Below are 24,079 nucleotides of genomic sequence, written 5' to 3' on the forward strand. Positions count from 1 at the left end.
AAATCATGACCACAGCGCACAGTGAAGCCTGCCGTGCTAAGTTGTGATAACTCCAAATGGGAACAGGCGAAACCGCAGGCCTGTGGGGCTTCATCAGTTGACGTGCTACTCCAGTCCTGGCTACAGCAAGTCTCAAGACCATTTAGGCATACCCAACCCTCTCCGGTTTATTAACTGAGATGCACAAAAGTGACTGAATGCTGGAATAAATCTCAGTCACCGGTATTTAATCTGGGACATATTCTGTATCCTAAAACCCATGAAGCGTACAAACCCGAATCCGGTCTAACGTTGCCATTGAAAGAGGACTTGGTCTGGTTGGACGGTCCATTTTAGGTCAGGGTGAAGACTAGTTTACATATGGTTGATTCCTGTCTAAAACCTGCCAAATTACTAAACTTTTCCACCATGTGAGGATTGGGTAGGATCTTGAAGGGGCAGGGCTTAGTGCCAAGCACAGCCAGAAGCACTTTAAATTGACTGCCTTCACCAAAAAGCAAAGCTTCTGAGGCTACCACCGATGGCCTGGGGGTTCACACCCCAAAACATGAATCTGCTGCACAGAACCTTCAACAATTAGCTGTAAACCTGCTTTCTACAAGGTTTTCCAGCTAATTGTGTGCATACCATGTGATATTGAATTTTCACTGAGTGACCGTGTGATGGGAACTGATATGACATAGTGGCACAGTGTGGGTTGGAAGGTCTCTCTGTAATGACACAGGCAAGCTGAATTAATAAACTATGAAATGAGCCCTGAGTAATTACCACTGGTCCAGATTTATTGCTAGAATTTCCATTCATAACTTTGTTTGCTGTCTAAATTTCCTGAGTCATGGAAGGGGTATTTTCAGACATAGAACTGGAACCGGTGCTGGTGTACACAACTCAAGCTGCATCTCACTGATGATGCGAACAAACCTAAATCAGTGAGGTGCTGTTTGTGTCTTATTCAAGTGGGACCCACCCTAGCAGACAGGTTCAGGGTGTAAAGGATTGAGGGGCATATTCAGAAGCCCCTGTCGCCACCACAATGTCACTTTCAGTGACATTGTGGTGGCAATAGGGGCATCGCCTTTATTACAAGGCAGCGTCAAGCCACTTATCGTGGCTTAACGCTGCCTTCCAAATAAGGCACCCTTTCACGCTGTACTTAGCGTGAAGGGGAAGGCAACGGGGGTTGTGGTGGGCGTTCCACCCCAAAACCCATTTATTTTTACACTACCCCCTATTTACAAGGGTGGCAAAAATAGGAGGCAGCGCCAAAATTGAGACCAGGGAGAACCTGGTTTTAAACAGGCGAAACAAGGAGAAATGCTTTATTTCTCCTAGGTTCTGCTGTTTCCATGTGTGCTGCATTGTGCAGCACACATGGAAACAGCAAATTGCCATTGATATTTTATGTACAGGAAGGAGTCCCTTCTTGCGCATAAACAATAAAAAAATTACATTTTGCAACTTCTATGTGTGCTGCATTAAGCAGCACTCCTAAAAGTTACAAAACCTAATTTATGGATTGTTTATGTACAGGAAGGAAGACCTTCATGCACATAAACAATCTTCCCCTTAATGCAGACACCCTTGCACTGTGGTGCAGTGGTGCCTGCATTGGCACTAGGCAGCTAAGTTTAGCACTAGCGTAGGGGGAAATGCGGGGCCAAACCATATTGTTGTAAATATGGTGCAGCCCTGCGTTTCTGAAGTGTCTGAGCACAGCGTTAAGCGAGGTAGGCTAACGCCGCACTCCATCACTTCATTGTAAATATGCCCTTGAGTTGCAATTAGTTGGTCTCTCTCTGTAGTGGCACAGACAAGCTAAAATGATTGAATGGCATGCACACAGGCAAATTACCAGCGAGTCAGATTTATTTAACCATTTCGATCTAGCTTTTTTTTTCACCTTAACAGCGGCGTCTAGCACTGCTGTCTAAATCTTACCTTTCGTTGCATGTACACAGTCTTGGCTTCATTTCTTGAACCCTGACTGATATCCTTCAAAGCCTTTTGCGCCTGTCAGTCCCGTCAGCATGTTCACCGCATGGGATAAAAGCCTGGCTCCATAAGGTACTATAGGGGAAACCTGTATTTTGCCACTGAGTTATTTCCATATGGTGCCACCTGGTGGTTGTGCTGTGAGACTGCTGCCTTACCTCACCCTATGGAAGCACAAGCCCTGGCCATTGTCCTCTGCCATCTACCATTTGGAGGCAGCTTTTCACCTTGTTGTATACATGCACCCTTTTGGAAACGGTGCCATGACACCTGTGCCACCGTGAGGGAATGGGGGGCAAGACAGAAGAAAACATAGCTGCTGGTGGACTATGAGACTACGAGTCTGGTGAGAATAGATGCCCTGTGTGTTCTTTCCTGGGGGAGGCGGGGTTTAAACCAATAGAGAAGACATGTAGCTAGTGAACTAATCATACCTCACTCTCAGCACATAGTGCGCGGCTGCGTCCGCGTCTCCTCTTTGAATCGGGGTTATGTTTCCCAATAAAGAATAATCTATAATTCTGACTACTATTATTCTTTACAACACATAGGACTACATTTACTAATAGTTCATGCAATGCAGGGTAGCAACGCAAGTTGCTGCTCTGTGTTGCTTGGATGGGCAGAGCAGATCAGCACCATATTTACCAAGATATGGTGCTGTTCAGCTCCCACAATGCGCTGACGCAATAGCGGTTGCCTTGTGCTAACGGAGGCACCCTGTCGCCATGGTCAAGAGTGCCTGTGTTACAGGCAGGATTGTTTTAGTGCAGAAAGAGGTATATTCCGGCTCACAAAAGAATCCTCAGAGGCATCCTCCTCTTTCTATGTGTGCTGCAGAATGCAACACAGTATTAACCCCTTCACTGCGGCGGCTATTCCGCCGCAGTGCTAAGGGGGCGGGGGGGCCGCGTGGCGCGCCCATGCTGGTGATGGAACCGCTCCGTCACCAGCCGCTGTTGCGCTGTGCTAGTGACGGAGCGGATCCGTCACGGCCCAGCCCGCTCAATAGAACGCTCAGCGCAGGCGCGGAATCCGCGCCGCGCAGGCGTGCCGAGCGGGCCGTGACGGAACCGCTCCATCATCAGCACAGCGCGACCGCGGCTGATGACGGAGTGGTTCCGTCACCAGCAGGGGAGGAGTTAAAGAGGAAGAAACTAGCATAAAAAAAAAGAATCCTTCTTGTTACATCTCCATCGGTTAGGTACACCTTTTTGGCACAAACCCAGGTTTCCAAGTGTTAGAAAATCTGGGTCGGCGTCAAAATTCATGGGTAGAAGCACAGGAACTCCCATTCACCACCCATGTATTAACTGAACAATTCAAAGTCACACAAATCGAATTTGCATGGCTTAGTAAATGCCACAATTTATTTTGATACAAAAGGGACTGATGGACGGAGCGTTTGAGCAAATCAAACACTCACCCCCAGTCAACTGATCTGGGTTTAATCCATCACCATTCTTTATCTCACTCACCCACCCCAGTTCAGACATGGCCATATGCAAATCAGTCTGACCCTGTGCCTCATGGGAACAGTCCAGCAGTAACTGCCAAGCCATGTCTTCCCTGGACCGGAAACAAGCTTCCGAGGACTGGTTTCGGATTCATAATTTATTTTGAGTCACTGGCTCCGCCACAAAAGTGACGCAACCTCAATGCAAAATCTTAGTAAGTTTGGGTCGTAATATTTTATATTCTGATGATGTTAAATGGCAGTTGGGCCCGGGAAAACTACTTACGCGTGTAATAGCACAGTGACTTCAAACACGGTTCAGAGTAATAATGGTATCTCCACACTTAATAAAAAGTTATTATTTTAGTGATTATCCCAGCCATTATTATTGAAATGTTTTCTTTAGATAGAATTTTGCAAATGACCGTTTGAAATGCATCATTGGACTACAGTGATGATTTGAGGCAATTTAAACAGACTGCTTCCTGTTCCTTTGGAAGGACCCCCTGAGGTGTCAGGGATTTAACACAATCAGTTAATAGCGGGGTTTAATTAGATGCAATAATGCAAAGGTATTTTGATTGCTGAAATGTGAAATGCTGATATTCATCATTACAGTGTTCAAAAACAAATAATAAGGTCAATCCACTTGAGATGCTAAAGAACCATCACAGAGAATTTAGACATAGCTGCTTGATTAAAAGAGGCTGGATGTCACTATATCAAGGTCAATAATATTGAGCGACAAAAACTAGCCATGCGATATAACTAATGTAATATGGCGAGGGAGTACCAGCAAAGAACACGTCAGTTTAGCCAACCGGATAAAAATCTAGAGTGGAACCCAGGATCAGCCCTGGAATATTAATTATTTTTGCCTGCCCCACAATGGGTGATTAATTTGAGACGGTGGCTGCACGTGAGGGTTAACCGGCACTCATTTTTGGAGACTGACACTTGTTTTTCTTTAGCAGAGGAACCTAGAGAAAAACACAAAAGGGGAGAAGAGGGAAAGAAAAAAGGAAAAAGATGCTAAAGTTAGCAGGGTTAAAAACAACCTGAAAAAGTGAGATAAAGGGGCAGATAGTGTCTGGTGGTGGATGAAATGGGCATAAAGAGGAATCAAAACTACAATAGCACAGGCTGTGGGCTTTTGAGTAAAACTTTGGGCCATGGCACATATTCTTTTAGAAATAAAGCACTAACTATGATGCTATGATGCACTCAGTGAGCAAGCATAGAAGGCCCACAGCGGCCTGATCGAAGAGCAGGGGGGTGTCGTGCTGCCGATTCTTGCAGCCGTGACGCGTGCACATAAGAGGGTGGGCAGCGGCCACCCCCAAAACTCATACCACCTGGGGCGGTCCGCCCCCATTGCCTTACCCTAGCTACGCCACTGGTCCAAGCAGGTATGAGGCAGTACTACACCCAAGACAATTAAAAAAAATTAGCTTGAATGTGGTCACAGCAGCTGCTGGTGGACTGGAGGGGGTGACAGGGGTTTGCTGCAGGCGCGGTTCCTCTATGAGGGTGTCGGGCGGAGACCACTAGTCTTGGAGGAAGGAGAAGAATGAGATTGTAAGACTGGTCCAAGGCACTCATACTGCCCAGTATGGAAGTAGCAGAGCAGCACAGCAGGGTATAAGCACATGCTGTGCATGTAAGGTGGACAACTTCAATATCGCCCAAATCCCGCATATGCAGTGTGCATCCTTGAGAAAGAGGTGAGAGCATTCCGCAACTGCTTAAAGATTCAATTTTTCCATGGCTTTCGTTGAGTAATCGGCTCGCCTGGATCTGTTATGTAGGTTGAGTACATCCTTCCAGGATCCTGCCTCCTCCTCTGACTGGCTGACCCTTGATACTGTCAATCTATGAGAATAGGAAGCGGGATTTTGGTGGGACAAAGTGTTTCACATGTGCCATTACAGTTATAACCTTTCATAACCATTGCTGAAGCCTTTTGCTGCCTGTTCTCCCTTCAGCTCTGTATCCTCTGTAGCCCTCTGTCTTCTCTCTCAGGCCGGCTCATCAGCTTCTGACTTACCTTCAATCAGAGCTGGGAGCAGTCGGTGAGGTGTAGGACCACTCCTTTAGGGCTGTGTTGGGCCCGTATTTCCCTTCTTCCTTCACCAGCTTCAGCTGAAAGACACCTCTCGGAGATCCGCCTTTAGCAAGAAAGCGCTGAGTACTAGTACCCTTTACCTATTTCAAGCTAAATTAGAGGCCTGAGTCTTTGCTCAGCATCTTTTCAAGTTATGTCATCACTCCTTATTCCCCCCTCGGTCCCCTAAAAGTTTCCTCCGGGACCCTTATCAGCTCATATCTCAGAACCCACCTCCCCACTCATCGTCACAGTTGTTCCTATTTGCGCTAGTAGCTACGGGAGGTCTAGCGCTGTGTGGCCCCTCGGCCAGAGCTGAGCACGCAGCTGGAAGCTGCTCAGGGAAACCTTGAGCCATAAACTGCGATTCAAAAATCACTTCCTGCACATTAGGGGAGACAACCTTTACAACGCGGGCGTTTCACCGTGGTAAGTTTACAACGCGGGCTTTACAACGAAAGCTGTTTCAATGACTTGCACTGGATGGCGCTGTAAGTTAAGGAATAGTACGATTTACTATAACAACACCTTCCCTACTGTACGTAAACTGGTGTTGGAATAGTCCAGCGCCCTCCAGCGCAAGTCGCTGAAACGACTTGCGTTGTAAAGCCTGCGTTGTAACATACCGCAATCAACATGATTGCGTAGTAACATCATACATTCGCGCATTAGGAGAGGTAAGTAGTCTGGGTGCTAAATGTGTTGAGTGAAGTTTTTTCAAATACGTGTGTCCCAGAGTGCAATGCGAGCATGCAAATATGAACGTTAGCAGTCATGGCCAGACCTTTTAAATTGCTTATCTGATGGGAGCTTGTTGCTAGAGGAGATTGCAAACGTTTAACTTTTAACATTTTCAATAATGCATGTTGAAGAAAAAGCACAAAATGTTTTTAAGAGAGAATGGAGCTGTAAAAAGCCAATTTTCACACCAATTTTGCACCCAAAAAAAGTTTGTTGGGAGAATCAAAAGGAAGCCAAGTTAGTATAGTTATTTACGCCCCTCCCCTTTCAAACTACACCAGCCGCCTCTGGTTTGTTGCCCATGGTGACCATGCTCCTTCTGACCGAGGGGTTTGCCTGGTTGCCCAGTTTGAGTACGGCTTTGGAAAATATAGGTGAAGTAATTGCGGTCTATATTAACAGCTATACTAGAGCTAGTTTGTACAAAGTGCCAGGGTGGAGCTAATTAACACCCAGATGCCATTTAGTCACACATTACGTATTGTACAGACGTGCCACTCAGCTTCATCTATCTCTGCGATGGTCTGCTCACCAGAAATCAATGGCCCTAATTTGGCTGTGTAAACCAAATACTAGCACTAATTTTTGCTGCTGCAAAATGCCACTAATGATCAAAAAAAAATAGATGAAAATAGCACAGACTTGCAAGATGCAAAATGGTGTTAAATAGCACCTCAGTGCAAATTGGCATCACTCCTGCAGTTTTTTTAAACTGGCCCAGGGATATACATAATGCCTATTTATTTAGTTGTGTTTTATATGACATCCAAAGCGTCTGGTGGGGGGGAGGTCCAGTGATCCAGATGAGGCATACGCGAGAAAAATGAGAAGCGGGAATTGTCAGCGACTATGAGGACGCGTTGTAAACAACAAAAGTAACAGGACAGAGCTAACAGCAAAATCAATAAGGAGATAACGTGCTTGAGAAAGAGATTTATTTTATATGACAGTGAAGGAAATGTCTACACCAATCTAAGCCTGAAACCTAATTTTAGAGTTTGGTAGTAAGTGAGAAATTTCAAGTTTCTAGAAGCTACTTGTTTTTCTTTAAACAATTTTATTAGTTTACATTTATAAGACAGGCAGATATAAGGCAAGAGTACTCCAATGCAGAAAAACATTACTGATCACAGTTTAAATCCTAGAGCATCTATAGATTTATAAATCGGTCACAAAAAAGGTTTAAGATAGTACCCCTAATCAGTAACAAATTGTTTAAACTCAGTTTGGCGGTCCTAAAAATGGAGAAACAACCCACAGCCAAAAACCCTAGAAAATCTACGGATCAGCCATAAAAACTGATATTACACTAGGAGTGACATTCGCACTCCAAGGGTTGTCCATTGTAGCGCACAATTCCGCCATTTGTGTAAATCAACTACCGATATTGCATCTGGAGAAAACTCTGAATACTCAGGAGAATCAATTTCTTGAATTACCTCCACAATACTCTCCTGAGAAAGTAAGAAATTTAGCCATTGGATTTAACTCCATTTTTAGAGCTTCTTCCAGAAATTCCATGATTGCCTGTTAGCAACATACTCTAAAACTGGTCCATTTCAAAAAGGAAGGCAAGAAAAGTTAGAAAATATGTCTTTTAACTAATTATGAGAGACAAATCTTGATTAAAGCTACAATTCCAATTTTGACATTTAGGGATTCATGTGAGCCACTCCCTTTCGTAGGAAATAAATAGTGCCCTTTTTACCCAGTATATAGGCAATGATGGCAGACCCACAACCTACTATAAATCAACATGTAATGTACTAACAAATGAAAATAGAGATAAGAAAAGAGGAAGGAGCTAAGATTATTTGAGTGGAAATGCAAATAATCCGATCATGGCCTGCAAGTTGATTTTTTTTCTGCGTCTGCAAACATTTTGGGTGATTTCAATTCTGACAGGCTTTGGTGAGTTCCACTTCTTTTAGAATCTCTGAAGCATTTCTGAAGTTGAGAATGTAAGCTGTATATAATAATCAATTTCATTATGACTTAGAAGAAATTATGTTTTGTGAAAAAGGACTACAGATAACGAGTCGCTGGGGAGCCTATTGTCTGGCCCCCCATTTTTTAAGCAGTTTATATATTTCTGTTCTCAGTGGTTGAGGCGCTTTGGGGATTTCAGTCCAAGTGGTTGGCGAAGCTGCACTCAGGCTATTCATCCTTAAGATGCCGCTGTTGGAGGAGAGCAAACTTGGCGGCCATAAATTACCCAAGTGGGACATTTCACAATGAGTCCTGATGGGGGAGTTCAACAGTAAAATAGATGGCCCAACTGAGGCTTTGAATTCATCAAATTATGTGATTGTTCTTGCTTTAATTCCTACTTAGGGGCCGATTCCGATTTGGTAAAATGCCCCCTGAATAGCCGTACTGAGCTTTTTTCCCATACAAATCGCATGCAGAACCGTACCCCTACGTACAATGTAGTACGATGTGTACCCAAAGCAGTTCTCCGTATGAATCGTACCGAAGACCGTACAACTCACTAATCCTTACGAATCACATTCGGAACACGCAGTACGTGATGTCCATACGGATCAAAGCTGCATTTTCCGACCCAGCAAGTACGAATCGTATCGACAACACTCCGTATGACTCTTTTTCTACAGGACCCTAAAACGTCCGTAAAAGCAGATTTCGCCTCGAAATGCGTACAAAACGAACCCCCCCTGGTACGGTGCGTACACCCCATGACTGCAGGGGTACGGTGCATTGGGGTACGGTGTGTACACCCCTGGATTTCTGGGGTACGGTGAGTATGTCCCCGTGCAGACACCCCATGATCGTAGGTGTACGGACCGTTGTGGTATGGTTCGTACACCCCTAGGTCGTAAGTGTACGGGGCGTACACCCCGTGCGTACACCCCTTGAATTGAGGGGTACGGTGCGTATGTGATTGTGTTGCCCTCAGTACGAATTGCTCATAAGCAACATTTACCGTACGAATCGCGTACTGATTCGCCGGCCTGGATCGTACTTGGCGGGTCGTACGGCATTTTTACGAATCATACGGTTCACTGTGCGGGTCGATGTCGTACGGATTTACCCTTCATTTTCTTACGGTTCGCAATGATTCAGACGTATTTTCTCGCAACGGATGGTACTATGCAATTCGGACGGATTTGTGCGATTCGTACGGAAATGGCTACGAATACGAATCGTCGTACGGATTCATTTCCCGAATCGGAATCGACCCCATAATGTGTGCTCCCAAATTGTGTATGTGTGTACCAGGAAATTAATATTGTTTAATACGAACAATAATTGGGCTTGTTATACGAGATTTGGATTCTGATCAGCTCTCATTGCATTGTACTGGGGAAAGAAAATGGTTGTGGGCATCATTTCTACAAGAACTCTAAAGAAACAATTACATTAAATACATTTTGTCAGGGTTTATGCAGATCCTGTTGGCTAATATTACCTCAAGTTACAATGTTTGTCACGTATGCGAAATCTCACACATTTCAATACTTCGGAGCTTCTATCATTGGCCACCATTTATTTTGCCCCAGTCAGCGCTTAATTTGAGCCGGTGTCTTCCATTGCTGCGCATCGGCACTTTATTGTCAACACCAGTACATATGACAGTCTGACGCATAGTGTCTAATTTAGAGATGAGAACAACAAAATTTGTTTATTGATAATTATACATTAAGAATGATTAATACCTGCCGCCCAAGAGCTTCTTACGGCTTTTGAGGGCCTGGTATAGTCTGACTTGTCACACTTTTATGAGAGTGATTGTTAATAGGATTGTTTTGGCTGCTCCGGCAGGGGCAATGGGTGTAGCCATCCCTAGTGGCCTCCTGACCAGGGCCCTGGCACTTATTTTATTACAAATTAAGCATTGGACCCAGTTATGATTTTTCCCCTAAATTGTGCCGACAGGAGACTTGCCTCAGCGGAAAATGTCTCACAGGAATTGTAAAACCTACGTGCCGGGGGCTTGATGGGTTTGCTGCTCTAACGTTCTCCTGTCAGTATCTCATGAGGTTTTTGTATGCAAGGTATGTCCTCACTTACAAATTTCATGCAGGTGGCTGTCAAAACGTATTTCGAATAATGCTTTTAATTTTTCATGAAAATTATGGGGGTTACTTTCTTTAATTATATGTTTTATTTTATATTTCAAAACAAAACGGTGTTCAGCAAACATTGCTCACATGTTATTTTTACTGTGCACATTAATCCTAGAGCGTGTGGCCAACTCATAATGAAATATGTTAAAAACCTGCGTGGCATAAATAAAAAATGGTTATAGACCTTGCTTTGAGTATTCAGAAAGCATTGCATGCATTTTCTCCCTCATTACGAGTGGTCTTGTAAGCGGTGTGATATTTTTCCCACCTGATCAAATCCAACCCAGCTGACTCTGAAGTAATCGGGTGGGCCAACTATCACCCCCTTACGAGTTTCTGGAGAATAACATGCAGATTTTAGTGATTACTGCACTAAAGTCCACAGACTCCAGTAAATGACAGACTTTTTTATCGGCAGGTTTGACCTTGTAATGCGTGCAGTAACTGCAGGTAACACACCTACTGCAATTAACCAGGTCGCTCCTAACGAGGGCCCTTGCGTCACTCAAATGATTTATCATAAGTGCAAAAAGTGGGATCGTCAGTCATGAGGGGAACATGGACGTCATTTGGGGGATCAACAGGGGTCTCAGCTGCTACCCCTGGCTTGCCCTCTGCTATCCCTAGCACTGCCTTTGTGACCCCTGACCCCAGAGGTGGCCAATTCAGTGCCAGGAATATAGGGGCAGCTGGGGCTCCACTCTCTTTATTTTCTTTCAATTTGTAATACACTAATAATGAATAAATAAAGTATAATATTCATTAAATGCGTAATTAAAATGGAGTACAATACGCTGAATGTTCCATGGCAGCTGAGGTAAGTAAAAAATGCATTTAAATGTATGTTGCGTTATGGGCACCATTCCTGACATTATTAACATCAGAATTCAGAGAGCTCACCTGCCCTAAATACCTTCGCTTGCTGCGCCTAACCGAGGACGCACGGCTCTCAAATACTGACCATCACTAATGCTACACTCTAAAAGAATCGCTCTGCGTCTAATCTCACCTTCTTTTCTTTCCATTTTAGTCACCAGGTCCAGGGGGTGGGGGGTAAGGGGAGGAGAGGAGTGGCTTTTGGGAACGTTAAATATAGAGCATGGCCCCCTGTTTAGGGTCCTGAAATGCTACCATAAATGGCCCTCAATTTCTTTTTGTTCCCCTGAATGTTTGGAAATCTAATAAAGAAATGTAAACCATAAATGTATGTTGTGTGCGTGCTTACGGGTGAGAGGGGGATTATGTGTGAGAGAGTGTATATGTGTGAATTTGTGTGTATGTGTAAGTATGTGTGTGTGAGAGTGAAAATGGAGGTCAAAGTTGTATGATGTCACTTCCACTACCCCTGGCATTTCGGTAAGTTGACATCCATGGAGGGGAGGGAAAAAGCATCAGTCGCTCGCCTCCAGGAGGAAGAATGAGTAACGAAAAAAGAAGTTGGTGTGGAATAAAAGGGAGGAGACGATAAACAAATTTGCAACAATTTTTGCATTTATCATCATTATCAGTGGTATAATTAGTAGCATAGGCAACATAGAACACTGGAAGGGATGTATCTCTTTTTCTCAATCAATGAGCCCTTGTCTTTTACTTTCTGCAAAAGTAGGTCTCAGTTAGCGGCTTGGGCTACTAACCTTTCACCCAAGTTCCAGAAGGCATAGCTGCACTCATTACCTCCCTGCATTTGAGCACATGTATTTTCCATTGCACAACTGTATCTGATACCTCTTCCAAAACATCTGGAGTAAATCTGGGACATCTAACAGAATCTGTCAGGTACATCCTGTCCAATCTATGTGAAGTCAGACAGGTGCGGCGTATCACATTCAGCTGTATGAGTCTGAATTGAGCACGGCTGAAGACCATTTTGGGGTATCCAACTGTCTTCCCCCACTTCAGATCAGAGCTAAGTATACCCATCATACTTTCTGTGTTTGTCACGGCACCCCTATCATGCCTACCACTGCCGCATTCAGTTGCGTCAAACTCGTTTAGCTTTTCTCGCTAATTGTCCACATCGTATCTAACACATCAGGGGCAGTATTACAGATGGTGCTATAGAAGGGGGCTCAGATGTTTGTGTGGCCCCTTCTATCATACCGATAGTGTTGGCTCACTTAAAGCACCAGCGCTATCAACAGAGGGTGTTCCCTCATACGCATAGGGGCGTGCACTATGTAAATGAGAGAATTCCTTTGACTATGTGCCTGCGCCATATTCCAGACACGAGCGCTTGCATGGTGGCGAACTGTCACTGCCCCTCCTGACAGCAGCCCTCTTCATGGGGTAAACGGTTCCCATGGACCCCCCAGACATCCCCTTGCGGACGGGTGCAGTCACTGACAGCATCCGCCTGCACTGTAAAAACACGGAGCGGCTGCTCCGTGTTTCCACATGAACGGCTGTGCCCAGGACAGCACATGTTCGCAACTGCCCTGGGGCGGCGCATACACCTTAAAGGGGCGCATTATCACTGTTTGCGCCAGGCGTACTATGATAATGTATAATACGGCCCTAGGTGTCTCCAGAACAACCTTCTTGATAAGCCGTAATTTCCTTGTCTGGTGCTGTATTGTGTTTTATATAAGGAATGTATCTGCGGCAACAGCGTGTGTTGCTCTCAATGTGTCGAAGGTGTGCATTATGCCACCATCATATACGTTATTCAATGTGCTTAAAATTAAAGGTGTTTCTGGAGGCAAACATTTGCAGTTCAACCATTCCCTAGATAAACTTTGTGACAAATATACCTTCTGGTGGAACAACCTGGCTTTGTTGGGCAGCGCGCCTCGCAAGCAGAAGGAGAAGGGGCCAAAGTCCCAACAATATGTGTGCCCTCCAGAGAGCCGCCATGTTTGCATGCCTCCTGCTGGAGAAGGAGACTAGACTGTGAGCCGACCCTGCTGGTGACGTGGACAGAATTACATCACCCTGATCAGAGACCTGGGCAAAATTCCCTGACCCTGTTAATAGTGAGACTGTAAATGTTATTACACCCTGATGAGGAAACTTTCTGAGGATAGAGGGTAAAGATTAAAAGTATGCAGCAGATAGAGACTATAACACTACAATCTGCTTTCTATAGAAGGGTCAGGAAACCGTATATGCAGATTTCAAGGTGAGAATTACAGAGTATCCAAATGGGGAAAGATTTAAAAGATCATAGCTTCTGCTGGAATAAAAGCTGGATCCTGATTACACATTGCGCAGTATGGAGCGCAGTATTTACCAAACCCGTTCCCGTATTTACTGGGCATGGTAAATGCCTCCTAACCGAGTTTTCAACTTGTAACTGAGGCATGGCATGCCAAATTGCAACTTAAACAAACACCGCTTGTTTTGCCTATTTACCAGGCCTAATCCCCAATACATTTTGGCATTTTTGCTCTGCAGAAATCTGTCAGAATAAACTATGAGTTGTGATAGTTATCACACTTCTGTTTGCACAGGGATCAGAACTCAACCTTGAACATGTGCTCGGGGTCTAAGAGTGTCCATTATTCTAGCTGAGCTAAGAAACTGGAGATTGTACACACACCATCTGGGTGTGTGTTATTCAATTCTGTTGTTGTGCTGATCCTTAACTCAAGTTTGTATGGCTGTATCCAGCAATTTTCCAGAGTGCTGACATCATACTTCTTGGGATAATTCACATGGTTGTGTTCAAGGCACTCTGCGAACATGTCAGACAGTAACATGGCAATGTTTGCCCCAGGAATGCATCAATGAGGGTTTATTGGTATGTAGTTCTCTACACAAACTAAATCACGCCTAGACACTGTCACCATTAATTGGGAACACTGTTAGGAAAAGATGTGTGTCTTCACAATAGAGGAATACTCTAAGCAATTTTATGGCCAAAAGTTTGCTCTTGTATTTGGACACCATAGGAGCACAGTATTAGGGTGCTTCTGCTATCTTATGGTGACGGGTAAGATACCAGTTGGGATCTCTTGATTGCGTTTTGTGAATCGGGCAGCAAGTTATAAAAATATACCTCTATGCTGCTTGAACCACTCTTTTCCATCTCACAGCTACTCTTACTGCAGTCTTCTGAGTCACGTGATACATGAGAACATATCAGTTGACTTCTACAGGTCCAGCCACAGCATGGTGCAGCATCTAAGGAAGGTATTTTTGGTAATGAGTACCATAGAGGGGCAATGTCTTCATGGGATAAGGTGAAGTATCTTTCAGGCATCATAGTAGGAGGACGCATAATCTGTCTCTTGTTTACTATTCGATATCTTCGTAAGCCCAACTTCAAATGTTAGACCAAGAATATTGTTGATAGTCTTGAACCCAAAAATTACCCGATGGTGGAGGGAAAGGTGGAATGAAGACTCCTAATACTTCAGGACTTATATTCTTCTTAGCTTGAAACAGCTTTAACATCAAAGCCTGAATGTTTACTGGACAACAGTGTACAATGTGTGATACCCGACTACAATACCAATGTCTAAAAATGGGTGTGTGAGCACAGGTGCAGATACTTGCATATCAAGCCTATGATTTCTTATCCAATGTACTTGGCATTGGGGAAGGCAGTGAAGGTTAGGCAAAAAGGCAGAAGACTATCGGAAGGTCAAATGACCAGCGGGTAGTCGAAGATCCTGCCATTCCTAAGGGACCCTGTTACCTCATGATTAGGGTCATCAATGTCGTGCAATAAGAAAGACATATTTATCTCCAGCAAAATGCCCCTTCGAGGGGCCCATTGGGCATTGCAGTGCCAGCCCAATGAGGAGCAAAGCCAGATGAGGATGCAGGTGAGAGGGGGCTTGTGCTTCTAACAGGAGCCACCTTTGATTACCAGAATGGGTCCAGGACCATAACATAGGCTAGTTTCTTGTCATTGTTATGGAACAGCACACCATTTTGTTTGACTTAATTGCTAAAGAGAGGATGTGTGCTGGACCTAAATCCATCCTTGTCCCTCAAAGATTTGTAGATGGCACTATTCAGCCGCTAGAGTCTCGTGGTGAGTGAGCATTCATGTAGAGTGCTGTTGGCGGGTTTCAGAGGATGAGAGAGACTGCAAAGGTAGTGGCTGGATGGACTACATAAAAATGAAAATGGAGTAGGGTTGAGGTGCTTGGCTCGTTCCAGATCCAAATGGGCCCAAACAGAGAAGGTGCCACAGGGAAGACCCCTTTCTCCATAATTTCCTTGGATGGCTGTTCTGCGTGCTCGAAGCTGCCGGGGTAAGAACTGAATAGTTAGAGTATCTGGAGGAGTAGAGTGGCATTCACATGACTAGCTTGTAAGTCAGTCAAGGAAGGCAGGGGACAGGCTGATACAGTTTTTACACACAGCTGATCCAGTGACAGCCACAGTTTCACTAATATACAGAGGCCCTATCTGAGGGAGGGGAAAAGCTGATCATAGACAAATATGTAGCAGACTGCCTACATGCCAGCCTTCTGGAACCCCTGAGTGAGGTTCTGACTGAAAAAAGGAGGGAACAACACTTTTCAAAATGATATTTTAAGAGGAAGATATTACAAAAATATTCAAATTAGATATTTGATTTAGTGTTAGCAGGGACACAGCTCACAGAATGAATGAATAATAGGATTTATATTGCATGCATCTACTTCCAAAAGTGTCCCGGTGTGAGGATCAAAACAACTGCAGATTGGAAGACGCCACATTACAGCCTAAAGAGCCAAGTCTTGAGAGATTTGCGGGAACCAGATTCGTCTTTGATGCTGCGCATCTTGGCAGGAAGGCGATTCCAAGATTACGCAGCCAAGAAAGAGAAGGGAGTGCCTCCTTCCCTAGTCCGTTTCAATTTAGGATTTTTAACAAATAGACTGAAAGAAGAGCACAAGGCCCCCGGAGGATGATTATGATTTAAACCTAGCTGTGAGATATTGAGGACCAGAACTATAAAAGAACTGGTGCACGAGCACCAGGGTCTTAAAAAGAATCCTTTAGCTGATTGGTAGCCAATGAAGGGCAATGAGGCGATGGGAAATGTGATTGAGACAAGGAATTTTCTTCAGCAGATGAACACCTGCATTTTGTACCATCTGCAGACGGTTAATCAATGATGCAGGCATGGCACAAGTCCTATAAAAAGAAGTGGGGGGACTAACCAAGTTAGGCAGTATGCAAGTGGCATCATGATGCGTGCAATCACAGTGCATGACGTCACGACACGTGACATTACACGTGACATCACAGGAAGTGAGCTCACTGGAAGTGACATCACAAGAAGTGACATCAGATATTAAAACCTCATACATGTTTATCAAGCATATCATGAGTTAGCGCATTAGGAAAATTAACAAATGAGATTTGGCGTCGGGTTGTGCCAAAAAAGTGGCGCAATCCCGACACAAACTCAGGGCCTCAACTAATACATAATGTTTTTTTAAACCCTGCCACAAAGAAATTGGCAACAAGGAAAAGCAAGGTAGTATATCTGTTCTGCTTAATTGGTTGCAAAGTCTGGATTTTAAAATATTGTAGGGGGTTAAGGCATCTGCTGCAGAGGTGGCCAGTGAATCTCAGGGAATAATAATAATGGTGAGATAACTCTGGAGGTTAACGCATTTGTTAGAGAAATCTGTGTTTTGTGTAGTCTCATGTTGGAATCAAAGTAGTATAAAAGGTTAAGGTGTCACCTGCAAAGCACATGCTGCCTGCATGTTGCTGCTGCGAGTGGAAAGCAGAACACGTGCAGGCCCCGCTGAACGTGTCCCGGTGTCTGAAAATGACACCAGGACAAATTCAACATATTACTGTGGGGCCCAACTTCTTGGCAGGGTGGACAGCGTCCACCCTGTGAAAATAGTGGTTGGACGCCGTCCACCCGCATGTACCCTCGACTAAAGCCTTGGATGATGGTAAGCCCATATAAAGTACATAAGCATAGTCCAATCTTGAAGTAATCAGCACATGGACCATAGTTTTACTGACTTGCAGTGGAAGAAGATAAAAACATATCTTTAAGAACCTTAGAATAGCAAAACATGATCCTACCACTGCCACAATCTGAGCTTAAAATGAGAGCCACCGCAGCCGTGGGAGCGGGGAGGAGACAAAGATGCTTGCCAATTGTTCTCCAACCTTATAGGTGGAGAAGCCCCAAGCAGCAGAGTCTCAGTATTGTCAGGATACATCAACAATAGAGAACTTTGGGAAGAACATTTTATACTGAAGGAGCGCCACTGGTATGACATGCTATACCAGAACCCCATTACGTATGAGGTCAGGCGCAAATAAACCAATATTTTCCGGCGGGGAAAGGAGATGGACATTTTAAATTGTACAGTCCTCTGAGGTTTATTCACATGTTTAAAATCACCCAATTACAGATATGCCTAAAGTAAGTAATGGTTCAGAAAAGGGGGTGGTGATGAACAGAGTGTCTGAATCCTGGTGGTGCAGTGAGCAAGGGACTCATGTCTGAAATGCCAGAAACCGGTCCCCGGGAGCTTGTTTCCTTCCCAGTATAAGAATTGGCTTGGTAGTTTGGTCTGCCCTGTTCCCATGATGCACTGGGCCAGGGTCAGACTAATTTGCATATAGCCAGGTTCTGAACTGGGGTGATGCAGTGAGCTAAATAACGGTGATGGATTCAGCCCTCATCTCTTGACTGGGTAAGAGTGGTCAGCTTAATTCAGACACTCTGTTCATCACCACCCCCTTTTATGAATCGTTTTTGGCCACTACAGGTGTAGCAGGGTATACTCAGACATGAGTCCCTTGCTCACTGCACCACCAGGATTCAAGCAAGCCGGGCCGACGACGGCTGAAATGCCAGAAACCGGTCCCCGGAAGCTTGTCTCCTTTCCGGTTAAGAATTGGCTTGGTAGTTTGGTCTGCCCTGTTCCCATGAGGCACTGGGTCAGACTAATTTGCATATAGCCAGGTTCTGAACTGGGGTGAGGCAGTGAGCTAAATAACGGTAATGGATTCAGCCCTGATCTCTTGACTGGGTAAGAGTGGTCTGCTTAATTCAGACACTCTGTTCATCACCACCCCCTTTTCTGAATCGGTTTTGGCCACTACAGGTGTGGCAGGGTATACTCAGACATGAGTCCCTTGCTCACTGCACCACCAGGATTCAAGCAAGCCGGGCCGACGACGGCTAAAATGCGAGAAACCGGTCCCCGGAAGCTTGTCTCCTTTCCGGTGAAGAATTGGCTTGGTAGTTTGGTCTGCCCTGTTCCCCATGAGTCACTGGGTCAGACTAATTTGCATATAGCCAGGTTCTGAACTGGGGTGATGCAGTGAGCTAAATAACGGTGATGGATTCAGCCCTGATCTCTTGACTGGGTAAGAGTGGTCTGCTTAATTCAGACACTCTGTTCATCACCACCCCCTTTTCTGAATCGTTTTTGGCCACCACAGGTGTGGCAGGGTATACTCAGACATGAGTCCCTTGCTCACTGCAGCACCAGGATTCAAGCAAGCCGGGCCGACGACAGTTGAAATGCCAGAAACCGGTCCCCGGAAGCTTGTCTCCTTTCCGGTGAAGAATTGTCTTGGTAGTTTGGTCTGTCCTGTTCCCATGAGGCACTGGGTCAGACTAATTTGCATATAGCCAGGTTCTGAACTGGGGTGATGCAGTGAGCTAAATAACGGTGATGGATTCAGCCCTGATCTCTTGACTGGGTAAGAGTGGTCTGCTTAATGCAGACACTCTGTTCATCACCACCCCCTTTTCTGTAAAGTAAGTAATGGGGCGGCTCTTTCAGAAACGCATAGCATTTTGGTCAACGTCAAAAGGATAACTAGTATACCCAAGACACCCCTACTTCACTCTTGAGAAATGTGTGTGTAAATTAGTGTTTTTTTTTAACTAGGTGCTTTAAATGACAACCTGGACTGGGAACCAAAACCGGCCCTGGCAAAGTGCTCAGCCAGCCCCCCTCCCTACTCGGGGGGGGTTGGAGGTGCTTAGCTAAGGCTGGTTTTCGGCCGATTTTGTTGCAGGGCCGATTTTGCTGCAAAAACGGCCCTGTAACAAAATCGGTCCCCAGGGGCTCAAAACCGGCCCCCACCCTTGCGGCGCACCGGGGGATTGCCCGGTGCCCGCTATGGTCAGTTCGGCCTGCCTGCCACGCACCTTTCCAAACCATATTCAGGGAAGAATAGCACCTTAATCAATAAACATGAGGTAAAAATATGCTCAACCACATATTACAGCCCTTTTCCCACAAACATTCCTGCCAGCAGAAGAAATCTACCCAGTGGGGACTTTCAACACTACACCTACACCTTTACCTTTTTTCTCTTTTATGTTGTTCTCATACAGGGGTGCAATGCACCCCCAAAACATATACTCTCAGCTACAGTCCTGTGTAAAAACCAAATTGCTCCATTTAACAATTGGACTTAACAATGTACGGTTAGAAGAAATACAAGTGTGTGCCTGGGGTCTAGCAGAGGAGGAAAAACATTTTTTTCTTTGCACCTAGAAAGGGACAACCAGCACCACTTTCGAAAGCCATTTGCGCATGCAACCACAAAATGTGGGACCTCAAACCTGTTTTTCCACTTTTACAGAAAGTAATACACCCAACATGGCGAAAACGAAGAAGGTGTATATTTTTGACCCCTAAACGTTGGTGGCCTTCTTCCAAAAAATACTTTCACTGCTCTGGAAAAAAGCATCTACCCACTCCATTTAGAGATATTACTTGTGTGTTCTCCTTAGTTATAAGAGGTCCCAAAATCAGATTTATGTACTTGTCAGTGAAGTACAATGTGGTAAGTTGGCAGAACTGAAAATGTAAGCCAAGATCCAGCCATTGAAATGAAAAAGTTATTTCTCCTCATGGCTCCTCACAGCTCCGCGCCATCTACACAAAATATGTGAACCTAAATTTGGCTTTAATGTCCCTGACTGAAGTGTTATCATTTAAAATAATGGGAAATGGAATTAGGAAATATTTGCCCCAGAAATGTTTTTGCATCATTGCAAAGATGACACCCTCCACTCAGATAGAAATGTGCTGCAAAGCCCCATTTATCGGGAAAAAGATGCACTAGGGGAGTGCGAAATTCGTACAATTTGCTTTCGCGAATTTACGTGAAATTTCAGTGAAATTACAGATAATTATCTGAAATGCAAATCCATGATATCCTGCTATTTTTAGTGCAAAATGAGTCCTTGTGCCTATTTTTGACACCACAACTCATTTTGGGCTTTACAAAAGTGCAAAAACAAAACTACCATCAACAACAGCCACTAGCGTTGTTCCTGTGCATGAGGTAAATTGTTATTACTAACGACATGTTTCGCATAATACGTGTAACTGAAAATTTTTAAAATACTGCATTTTACGTCAGTGTCATTTCAATTTCACCCAGGCCTACTGCACTACGCACACAAAACGCTGGGTCATTTAATAGGTTGGAGGTATTGGAAATGCCTAGTTAGAACCCATCAGTCTGTGAAAAAACGTACAGAAAAAGGGGTTACAAAGGCAAATTTCTCTAATGGTTTATGAGTATAACGTAATTAGAAGTGCATACTTAGAAAATGCTGCCATGAAGTCATGCTCCCTGCTCAAAGTTTGGTAACACAACCCTAGATTTTAATGCTTTGATGAAAGAGCAATGCTCACATGGTGGAAACTGAAAAGTTTGTTTATCTTTTTTTTGAGAGGGTGTTGCACTCTTCACAAAAAACACTTACAATACATTCATATTTTAACAATTACGCGAAAGTAGTGGTAACCCATTCACAAACGAGAAGAGGTCCTGAAGGGACACCTGCCCCTTTGTGAATATTGACAAAAACGTATTTTAAAAGTAGGCACTGCTCCCATAGTCCAATGACTAGCCTTAAAAAAATGTTGTAACATTTTTCATTTTTTTTATTAAGTGCATCCAATTTTCCTTTAAAGACAATGGGCTGCATTAAAAACAAAAATATTGCTTTACTTTAAAGCAATCACAGACATTGTGGTCTGCTGATTCCAGCAGACCACCCCAACAAACCCCAGCAGACTACCATCCCTGTGATGGCAGCCAATCGTGGTGAGCCGCTCTTTGTGACCTACCTCATTACTATACATGGGGTAGGTTGAATTGTGACCCACTTCAATTCGGTAATTTGCAAACACACCTACTAGTACATAAGTCGATACCACACAGGTCGCAAAAACATTGATTGCGAATTGCCGAAAAGTACTTTGCGACTCGTGTTTAGTACATCTGGCCCTTAGTGTTTCAGAAATTGTAATTTACATTTCAAAAGTCATTTTATTCTGACAGTGATAGCTTGGCAACTTTCAGTTCAGTCTTGCCACAAGAGATGCAGGGCTTGTCAGTCATAAAACAGTCGCTTAAAAAGTGACTTCAGTACCACAGTATCATGTTAAAATGCACTGAAAAATGTTTTCCTCGTAATCTCGAACTAGCAGGCACATGTAAAGCTGGTCTGGGGTCTAGCTGTAACTGTGGCCAGCTAGGCTGTCACTCCAGCAAAGGCTCTGGTCTCGGTCAGGTGGCAGAGGATTATCCGCTCCATTTCGAGATCCTGCCTGATTGGCGGAGACACACTTAGGAAAAAAGTGAATGTTGTTGCTCTTTTGTCCTGCAGAAAGCAACCACCTAAGCAAATGTTTCTCTTTGCCTAACAACAACATGTCCCTGATCTGCAGGGAGTTTTCTGCCCACACAGCAGGGTCTTTTTTTCTCTTTTCCAGCACAAAGCCTCTATGACTCGCATGGTGGTTCTGGTAGGAAAAGTCAGTGGTAAATTCCCGCTCCACATATGGGGGCCGATTCACAGAGCTAATCTGAGACAAAATCCTAAACTTACTACTTTTGATATTCACAGAAGGCATTTATTAGTAGTAAAGACGGGATTCCTAACTTTACTATGACTAAACGGAGACAAAATCCTAACTTTACAACTTTCAGTATTCCCAAAAGTGATTTAGTAGTAGTAAAGTTAGCATTCCTAACTTTACTACTACTAAACTGAGACAAAATCCTAACTTTACAAGTTTTGGTAGTCACAAAAGGGGTTTAGTAGTAGTAGTAAAGTTAGGATTTATAACTTTACCACCACTAAGTGCCTTTTGTGAATACCGAAACTCGTAAAGTTAAGATTTTGTCTCAGTTTAGTAGGAGTAAAGTTAGGAATCCTAACTTTACTACTACTAAATGCCTTCTGTGAATACCAAAAGTAGTAAGTTTAGATTTTGTCTCAGATTAGTTCTGTGAATCGGCCCCATGGTGGGGATTACACCTCTGTGACCCAACGGCCCTGATAGGTCAGCAGATACAGCTAGATCCTTGCAGCTCCACCACCTTTAAATGAGGTGATGGAATCAAGAGGTTAAGAGGTCAGGCTCCGCCTCCACCAAACCCTAAATGAGACTCTAATTTTTACATTATTTTTATGTTATATATAGGGCCTTTTTTGTAGCGTCTTTGAAAGTCTGCCCTGCTAATACAAAGAAATTACCATCTCCTTCAAAATTGGTTAAAAAAAATCTGTAACTATCCTTTCTTTGTAATGCGATAAAAGGAGTGCACTCTTCTGAAACTAATGACCTCCATTGAAGCTCTGAAAAATGTTCTTGCTCAAATTTCATTTGGTCTGAGAGATATCCGAGGTTTTGAGCCCTATTCAAGAATCCATGGAAAATGGTGGGTACCGTGCAACCGATGTTGTGCTAATAACACTTATTCCCCATTGTGCACTTGTGTTTATCCAAAGCTACAGTTGGAACTAGTAATGAATGAAGATGACAAGCACTATTTATTCTCAGTTCCTAATTGGCACAGTGCTTACCACAGGTGCAAGACAGATTTGTGCTGGTTGCAACATAGCTCTGTCCTATATGGAAGGCAATAAAAATGCCCATCATCGACTTCCTCAATACCTAAACCTTCCCCATGCTTATCCCACACTGATTACATTCTGCGAAAATTTTGGGCCTGAAATAGAGTTTGACGAAACTATTGCATCACAAAGTTTGCGGATATCACGCCTACCGTATTACAAGTGCATTATATCCGAATTTACTTGTTATAACACAGATAGGATATCTGTCACGTTTGTGAGGCTTTTCGCACCACTAAACTCTAAATCAGGATATTCATTATTTAATATCTTAATTTGAATTTGAATCTTGATTAAGGTTGCAAGTTTGTTGAATTTCAGCATTTAGATTACTCAAGTTTGAGCCGATTCAGCTTTCTGATGGGAAGTGAAAAGCACAGACAACGAATACTCACCCACGATGAGTCCAACCTCACAGCTATGGTCGCTGTATCCGCAGCTCATCATGGTGCCGACGGTGTCATTAACAATGGCGATAACATTGATGTCATAATCCTGGAGGAGAGGAAAACAGGTCCATGGTGCAGATGAGAGCTTCAGCATATAGGAGTGAACAAGCAAGGAGAAGTGGAGAGACCAGGACTCAACGTTGGAACCTGAGAGGCGGCATAGACTTGTGAGGTAGAAGAAAGATGCTAAGAGGAGGTCGTGCAAAGCGAAGGAGAGAAAGGCAAGGGAAAGAGATAAACCGGAGATTTAATAAAGGAAGGGGTGTGAGATTAAAAGAACTGTGAAAGGAGGACAGACAATGAGAGAGAACTAGAAGAAGAGAGAATGAGCTAAAGAGGGAGAGGTCAAAACAAAGAGAGTAAGAGACAGAGAAGGTGAAAGAATTGACAATGATAGAGACAAATGGGAAGAGTGAAAAAGATGATACT

The 24,079-nt window shown here is 44.0% G+C and overlaps 1 protein-coding gene across 1 annotated transcript in view; it reads right to left on the reverse strand.

Moving 5' to 3' along the window:
* HK3 (hexokinase 3) overlaps positions 1–24,079 on the reverse strand; it is a 330,397-nt gene that overhangs the window by 89,073 nt on the left and 217,245 nt on the right. The window contains exon 7 of the mRNA XM_086931767.1: positions 23,597–23,696. Coding sequence (XP_086787893.1) covers positions 23,597–23,696 — 100 coding nt within the window. The remainder of the gene's footprint in view (positions 1–23,596; positions 23,697–24,079) is intronic.

The sequence above is a fragment of the Lissotriton vulgaris genome, chromosome 7, assembly GCF_964263255.1.
Source record: "Lissotriton vulgaris chromosome 7, aLisVul1.2, whole genome shotgun sequence".
Classification (NCBI taxonomy): domain Eukaryota; kingdom Metazoa; phylum Chordata; class Amphibia; order Caudata; family Salamandridae; genus Lissotriton; species Lissotriton vulgaris.